Source organism: Psammomys obesus, unplaced genomic scaffold (genome assembly GCF_907164565.1).
Source record: "Psammomys obesus unplaced genomic scaffold, mPsaObe1.curated_primary_1811, whole genome shotgun sequence".
In the NCBI taxonomy this organism is placed as follows: domain Eukaryota; kingdom Metazoa; phylum Chordata; class Mammalia; order Rodentia; family Muridae; genus Psammomys; species Psammomys obesus.
In genome coordinates this window covers 14108146-14116572 of record NW_026585644.1, presented here as the reverse complement: position 1 = coordinate 14116572, position 8427 = coordinate 14108146, and the positions used below count along the sequence as shown (strand labels likewise).

The window sequence follows — 8427 nt, the reverse complement described above, 5'->3', positions numbered from 1 at the left end:
GTGTGTGTGTGTGTGTGTGTGTGTGTGTGTGTGTGTGTGTGTGTGTGTGTTCCTCCTATAACACCCCCAGGCTCCTATTTTCCAATTGTGTGTCCAACCTGACAACCTTCCCTCACACTAGTCACCCACACAAGCTCCGTCACAAATATCAATATTAGGGTCAAGTGTTCACCCTCATCACTCCTCTCTGTAGGTATTAACTGTCAGTATGTGAAGCCCAGGGACGCTCAAACCCCTTCAAATCGCAGTACCTTCTCTAACCTGGGACCACTGCTGTTAAATATCTAATGTATTCAGTTCACCATCCACTGTAAGAATTCAGTTTGAGGGACAAAGTTACCACTTGACTGAGCAGGTGAGCCCACTATTTGTCAATTTACCTGAGCAGTGTTTCTGGTCAGGTTGCTACAACCAAGATGACTTCTGTGAGACTGGATGTCTCCAGTGTTCTTGTGTCTTGCAGTCCTATACAAAAAGATCTGTCTGTAGGCTTTTGAACATATTGGGTCAAAGTCCTGAGTGCTCAGGACTTTGCATATTTTGTATATTGACCAAAGACAGCACAAACTTCACCCCAATTCAATTGTTCTTAACGAAGCACAGGTATTGGGGCTCAGAGTGTGCTGGGCTCCCAGCTGAATACTCCCAGACCTTGACTCTCAATTCAACAAGTTAAGTACAACACTTCTCATCCAGTCCAAATCAGGTCTCACCCACAGCTTAAATAGTGACTCAAACAGAGAGCTACAAAAATGAGCTGAGCACACTCTGGACCAAGGGAGACACAGAAACGGAATAGATGCCCAATAGGAACAAGAAAGAGGAAATTCAGACTCACGGAAGAAGGCATGGGAGGAAAGTGACATGGATGTAAGCTAGCCCTAGGTGGTTGTAAGATGGCCCAGAAAGAAGGGAGGAGGCCACAGGTGTTGGAAGGGAACATGCTAGCACAGAGAATGCAGAAGCACAAGGAGAAGGGCTCAGATAACAGCCTGTAAAGAACTGTCCCCTGTGGTCACCAGTTGGGCACAGCAGTTTTGTTGTGGAGGGAGAAAAAAAGAGTTGCTAGAACTTGAAAGAGAAATTGCATGTACAGACAATCTTGTTAATGAGAAATGACCTGTCATCTGGCCCCATCCTTTCTAGCATTGCCTCTGCTAAGTTGGCAGGTGTCAGCCTGTTTTCAGCTGCTGTGTTTCTGCACCACTCGTCAGATTGTGGCTTATTCTCTCTGCGACTGAAAATTCTCTGTGTAAACTCGGTCTCAGTCAGAACCCTAAGCACCTCTCTCCATCTCGTTCTGGGAGACAGCAGAGGCCCACTCTGCTTTGGAGCTTTCCTCTAGTGTCTCTCCTTCAGTGACCTCATCCTGGGTACATGTCCCTGTTGGATGCATCTTTTGCACACATCTGTGAAGTATGTCCCACAGGCCTTGGGTCTCGGCAGCCAGGAATCCCAGAACAAATATGCTGGCTTCCAGACCCTGCCTGCAGCCTTTGCTGTAACAGTGGTACTTGAGGGGAAACAGGGCGAGACTCTTGGCTTCATCCAGGCCTGTGTGTGAGTTAAACAATCTGAATGCATCACAAGATGTCATCCTTTTGGGTTTACAGTAACCATTGAAAGAAGCAAAAGAAAAAGAAAAAGAGGCTCCCGCATCTCTCAGAACTGGGTCTTGAACTGTCTTTGATCTCTAGTAACTCCTTCTGACAGAGACCATCCTGGAAAACATTTAAGCCTGGAGGCAAATGGAGCCAGGCAGGCATGAGTCTTGCTCAGGAGGACTAAATCTGTGGTGTGTGCCTGTCCTTTGAAGACCGTCATCTTATCTTGAAGATGTTCTAGCCATCATGACCTCCTATCACGATCATGAGCAGCTGGGAGCTCCCAGAGCTCAGGTCCAGGCTGCCTGAGCAAAAAGCCAGTGTTCTTCCCTGAGGTCCAAAACAGGCACTCTCTGACCCCGCCCTCAGCCTGCAGCCTGGCTCTGGCGGTGACACAGGCTCTCGAAGACCAGAACTTTTAGAAGAGCCTGGGATGGGGGTAGAGATGCCCTCTGGATGCTCTCCCCATAGCACCATGACTCTGAGAACAGCCACACTGTGTTCAGTAGCTTTGACACCGTCAGTACAATTAAGCACTCAAGGAAAACAGATACCTTGCTGCCAATGTACACAGAAGCTCCTGCTTACCCAAACGACAAGGAAACTAGAAAAATAAGGAAAACAACTAGTGGAGGCAGGGCTATTATTCTGAGGGGACTCTTAGGGTCACAGTACCTTAATGTGGATCTAAGTTCATAGGAAAAACTTAATTCAAGGCACACTTGGAAGTTGGAAAGTCAAGAGGAAGGAGGCCAGGTTGTAAGACTTAGAAGTACCCACGATTCTGTGTCTGTGTATTCAGACACCCCTCTAAATGTCTCACTCACTATTCTAAATGGCCCGGGAACCCCTCTAAATGGCCCAAGCGTGCATCTGAATGGCTTGGGATGTCTGGGTTGATCCACACCTGGAGATTGAGATTTCTAGGCTATGGTTACAGCTTAAGCTCCTTTCTGATTGAGATTTAATGCTAGACCTTCCCACAGTCCCCCGTAGTTTCTTCCTCTGCTTACCAGCACCTACACATGACAGTTGTTTACCTTGAGAACCTAGCTTCTTTAGACATGTGAGTGCGAAGTGGGGTTAGAGGGGAAACTTATCTGAAATAGCCCTCTGAAGGCTGCTGGTATAATACGTTAAGGCCTAGCCTGAGGCTTGATCCACTCTTGTTGCTCTGACCATTCCTATGAATCCAGGTTGACTGATACAAATGCATTGGACAGCAGAGAGAAAGCCAACACATAGGGAAGTGGTGCTAGAGCCCTGCAGAAGGTTCTTGGAGGTGAAGGGCCATAGAGGATAAAGGCTGTAGGCACTAATGAGGGTTTGGATCCTGAGAACCTATGTAGTCAATAGTCAAAACAGCCTGGCCAACATAGAAGCCATGATATCCATTTAAGGACCTACCAGGATTACCTCCCCTCCACTTTCTCCCCTTCTTCCTTCTCACTCTGCCTTCTGCCTGAAATGTTCGGCATCTCTGGTTATCCTGCTACCTCTGTGAATTATTTTTTTAATCACAGAAATCACCCTTTTAGGATCAGTTACCTAGGACACAGGAAGCACTTGGGAGGTGGAAGTTGGAAAATCAGAAGTTCAAAGTTCTCTTTAGCTACATGGAAAATTTGAGGCTAGCCTGGCTACATGAGACACTGTCTCAAAAAGGGGGTGGGGGAGATGGAAGAGCCCTCTATGTACTTCTAATAACCCATTAGCCAACACTGGCTCCAAGGAATCCAGCTGACTGGAAAAGTGCATCTCCAGCCATGGGCCCAAGAATAGCTGCCCCTGGGGCCTCCTTCCTAAACAGTAATGACTCAAACATCCACTTCTGGGTCGAAAAGGTATCACTTGGATGGTGTCTTAGTCACTGTTCTGTTGCAGTGAAAAGACACCATAACCATGGCAACTCTTATAAAGAAAAGCATTTAGGGGCTTGCTTACAGTTTTAGAGGTTTACTCCATTGTCATAATGGCAAGGAGCATGACATCAGGCATGGCAAGCATGGTGCTGGAGGATTAGCTGAGAGCTACATCCTGATCCACAGTCTAGAATGGGGGATGGGAGGGGAGAGAATAGGAGGAGAAGGTGGGGAGGGGAGAGAAGGGGGAAGACTGGGACTGGCATGGGCTTTTGAAACCCCTCAAAGCCCAACCCCAGTGACAGACTTCTAACAAGGCCACACCCCTAATCCTTCTCAAGCAGGGCCACTCAATGATGACTAAGCATTCACTATATGAACCCATGATGGGTGGGGGTGGAAGGCATTCTTATTCAAACCACGACAAATGAAAATATTAATTTGACAAAAAAATTCCAGAATGTTGACCGCTGTATACAGGGGAGGAAAGCATATGGTTTCAGGAGGTCCCCTCCCCCCCAGTTAGGCAAAAGGAATGTGTTCCTTCCATAGAGAAGTCCCACTAACATGTCTGCTCTGCTGAATATCTCTCAGAATTTCCTAGTCCCTGACTGTAGATGAGAGGTGAGAGCCTTGACCTTAAACCTAGAGCACTTAAAGGACAACAAGAAAATGAGGGCAGTGGAGAGTAAGTGACAGAGGAATAGAGACACTCATGAGAGAATAACTCAGCGTAGAGGACACATGGCAAGTCTCCAGCTCTCCCAGACGTCTTAAAGCAGTGGTTCTCAACCTGTGAGTCACGACACCTTTAGAGACTGGATGACCCTTTCACAGGAGTCGTCTGAGACCATTGGAAAACACAGATATTACATTACAGTTCTTAACAGTAGTAAAATTACAGTTATGAAGTAGCAACAAGAATAATTTTATGGTTGGGGATCACAATAACACAAGGAACTGTATTAAAGAGTCATCGCATTAGGAGGGTTGAGAACAAATATCTCAGAAGAGGGAAGCTGAACCAAGTGACCAGTATATCACCTGCATATACTCACCAGTCATGCGCATGGACACAGCACCGGTCACAGCAGACAGTAACACCGAAATGGAAAATTAACATCTAGAGGACTAAGGGAATTCCCCACAAGACAGCAGGGACAGATGGGGCAGGTGAGAGTGTCCAGACTTGAGAACATTCAATGAAGGGAGAACAAGCAGACAGGACATCTCCATGGTCACGGTGGCCAGCACCTTGTGTTCAAATGTAAAACATCAAAGGCACGGGTCCAGATGCCCCCAGATGCAGTCTCTGTGCCTGAGCAGAAAGGTTCTGTCCTTGTCCGTACAGCCAGTGTGCATGCTCCCAGCAGTTGACCTCATGTTACATGTCGCCCAAATGTGTGATTTCAGATCACCACAATGGAGAGCAACCTGAAGACAATTGAGGAGGAGAACAAAGTGATTGAGCAGCAGAACGAGTCGCTCCTGCACGAGCTGGCCAACCTGAGCCAGTCCCTGATCCACAGCCTTGCCAACATCCAGCTGCCTCACATGGTAAGTGACTGAGTGCAGGTGAGCGCCTCGGAGCTCCGCAGTCCACCTCACCGAGTAGATGTGTGTGTCATTGTCCATGGTCCTTGAGCTTTTCAGTTGTTTTTGGTCACCACCCCGAAACCATACCGTTAACCTCTAGAAGCATTGGTGGGGCTTATCGTAGAACTTTGAGTGTGCTCTGAGTAGGCCTGTTAAGTATTATGGAAACAGTGGCTCTATGCTATGATACTGTTTAATGCTTTTGTGAATATACTATTCAGAAAATAAAAGTTGTATATGAACTACTATTTAATATCTCGTAGGATCCAATCAATGAACAAAATTTTGATGCTTACGTGACTACTTTGACGGAAATGTATACAAATCAAGATCGTTATCAGAGTCCAGAAAATAAAGCCCTACTGGAAAATATAAAGCAGGCTGTGAGAGGAATTCAGGTCTGAACAGCTGCTGTAGTGGTGACTCATGCTTAAAAAGGATGCCTCTTGTTTCTTGCTGCTGTAACTTACCAGAAAGTGTTATATATTTATTTCTGTCGGAACAGTGTTATGCTACAAGACTTCATAATGGTTTTGTGTGCTCTCGAGATAGTACCTGCAGACTAGTTTTGGATACGTTCACATTTTGTACGTTTTCATATAAGCTGACATAGCGTGATTTGCCATGTAATGTTTATAGCTGCTGCTGTCTGCACATTTGGGGGTCTCTATATTTCTGAAGAGGTAAGCTGATCAAAATAAATAGAGTGTAAATTCTTTTTAATGCTTTAGTGATTAAATGTTTTAGTATTTTAAACTGAAATGGACAAAAAAAGAAAAAGGGAAAAAAAAAGCAGGTTTGAATGATCACTTGTGGCCTCGTGGCCACTTTTAGACATTATCATTTTGCCTCAGGTTGGAGGACTTTGTGGAATTTAAGAAATACATTTTGTGTGCATATTGTTTCATAGCAAGAATTGGTTGCAAAAAAATGCTTTATTTTTGAACAATGCTTGGAAATATTATGTGACTTTTTTGTTTGTTTGTTTTAGGAGGATGGTGTATGGTGGGGGCAATAAATGAGGTTTTTTGCATTCCAAGGAAATGGCATATGGATTAACTATAAGAAATGAAATAAGTAATTTATTGTAAGACAACATCAAGCCATGGAAACTTGGCAGAAGATTCAAAGCAGCTTAAACAGCACTTTTAATTAACTCCTAAACATTACATGGTGGGACTGTGGACTCCGTTAAGACAGGAGCTTGTCAGAGGTGGACAACATGAAGATTTCCTTTGCATTTTCAGTAACCTTTGGAGCACCCTTCTCTTATTTCTCCTAGAGCCCCGTGCCCCTCTGAACTGTTACCACAATATAGCTTACCTAACAGAAGTTGATTGTTTTTCAATTTGAGCAAAAAAGGTAATTTAAGCATTTATCTCCCCTTCTCACTTTCAAAAATCATCATCCTTCGTTATTCTTGTTTCACATCTGAGGATGAAGGCTAACGGCTGTGATTGCCCTGGTTACTGGATGGGATTCTCTGCTGGGCGGGTGGGAGAGCAGCACTACCCTTCCCTTCCCCTCCCTGCCCCAACTCTGACTTTGAATAAGCCTTGGTCCTATCCAGAACACTCTGGACACCAAGGCCATGGACGTTCACGTTCTGCCCTCGCTGGGTCCAGCTGACTCTAGCATCTGCACAGCCTTGTTTGGTTTATGGTGACCTAACCTGAGAAAGAATGCAATCAGATTTTAAAGTAACTAAATATACTTCGGCACTTTTTTGCTTTAAACTAGATCATCTTAGACTTGTTGATACCTTCGAAATTTGATGGTTTCATCCCAAATGACTGCACTATATGTATGCATACGGCCACTTTTGATTGCTGCGCCCCCTTCTGAGTAGTCTTTGACAATGTGTTGTGTTCCCCGATGTCGACTTGATTTCCTTTTAGTAGCATCTCTCTCTTCCATGTCTTGATGTTATGCAGGAAGTACAAAAGTACTTTAAAATTTTGTTATGAAATAAAAAAAAGGATGGGTTTTGTAAAAATAAAAAAAAATATTTTTAGCAGAACAGGACTTACAGGGTCATTGTCCCCACAATGTGCCAGTCGGCTCTTTGCACTCGCCTTGTCCTATATATCCGTACGGAGGTGTGCAATCCTGTGTCAGTCGCCTTGTGACACTGAAGTGGATGAGTTATAGAGGAGGCCCTCGAGGCTGACCCAATACAGTTACTAAGGGAGACTACAGGGATCTCACGACAAATATTCTGATACAATACTCAACCTCGGTATATATATATATGTATAAATATAAGAATATCCCAGCGGCACTTTATACTGTTCACTGTACAAAAGCTTACAGTTTTCCACAAGGACTTTAATACCTAGCTGGGGAAAAGATTATGTAATTACTTGGGGCTCTGCAGGACCTTCTCTGTCCAGTGCCCCTTTCTGTTGTGCGATTAGTTGTAGCTGCCATGCTCAGAATTGCCTTTTTGAGAGCTGAAGCAAGGTGCTTACTGTCACCTGATGCCATACACATGGTCTCAGGCCCTCGCCCAGGGGCCTCTGTTCATAGCAGCACATGCATTTCCCCACCGCGTCTTGTCTGCAGCTTCTTGGCCAATGTAGTAATGCTTTTAGTAGAGTAATAGGTAGTATCAGTTTGGATTCTTATTGTTATCACCTATGTACAATGGAGAGGGGTTCTAAGCACAAATCTGCTGCTCATGTAACGTTGGTACATAATATCAAATCAAAAGTTATCTGTGACTATATATAGGGATCACGCAGTGTCACATGTTAGAATGCTGACCTTCCACATGGGTTATTGTGAGTCATCAGAGCATATTTATTATAACTTATTGTTCATAGTCATTTCTAAGTTAATTTAAGTAATCATTTATTAAGACAGAATTTTGTATAAACTATTTATTGTGCTCTCTGTGGAACTGAAGTTTGATTTATTTTTGTACTACACGGCATGGGTTTGTTGACACTTTAATTTTGCTATAAATGTGTGGAATCACAAGTTGCTGTGATACTTCATTTTTAAATTGTGAACTTTGTACAAACTTTGTCATGCTGATGTGAACACATCTTACTCTGAATAAAAAGTGTTGCCAAGTTTGTAGCACGAAGGATCTCTATTGGGTCTGAGTCTTCACTGGAGCTTGGGGTGCCAGCTGGGCTCCCTGCCGCAGGCCTCTTGCTTTTGGAGTAGCTCTGTGGAGTTGGGCTGGAGCTTACAGAATGCGTGGATGGATCCGAGCCCTCAGGCATCCTGCTCGCTGAAGGGCAATTTTGCGGCTGTTTACTGTTGCTCCTGCTCCTTTCCCTTCCTCCTGCCCGAGCTGAGATGTAGCCCGAGTACATGAGGTTGCTTGGGCGCAGATGTCTCCTGACAGCTTGGCA

General features: G+C 44.7%; 1 protein-coding gene across 11 annotated transcripts in view; it reads left to right on the top strand.

The window, feature by feature from the left end:
* Myt1l (myelin transcription factor 1 like) overlaps positions 1-8150 on the top strand; it is a 371904-nt gene extending 363754 nt beyond the window's left edge. For 8 of the 11 annotated variants that reach the window (XM_055624913.1, XM_055624903.1, XM_055624923.1 and 5 more), the window contains 2 exons: positions 4880-5023; positions 5326-8150. In XM_055624913.1, coding sequence (XP_055480888.1) covers positions 4880-5023; positions 5326-5466 — 285 coding nt within the window. In that variant the 3' untranslated portion in view covers positions 5467-8150. Of the gene's footprint in view, positions 1-4879; positions 5036-5325 lie in introns of those variants that run through there. The other 3 variants (XM_055624950.1, XM_055624942.1, XM_055624966.1) reach the window with 2 other exon arrangements.
* Positions 8151-8427: the final 277 nt, after the last annotated feature.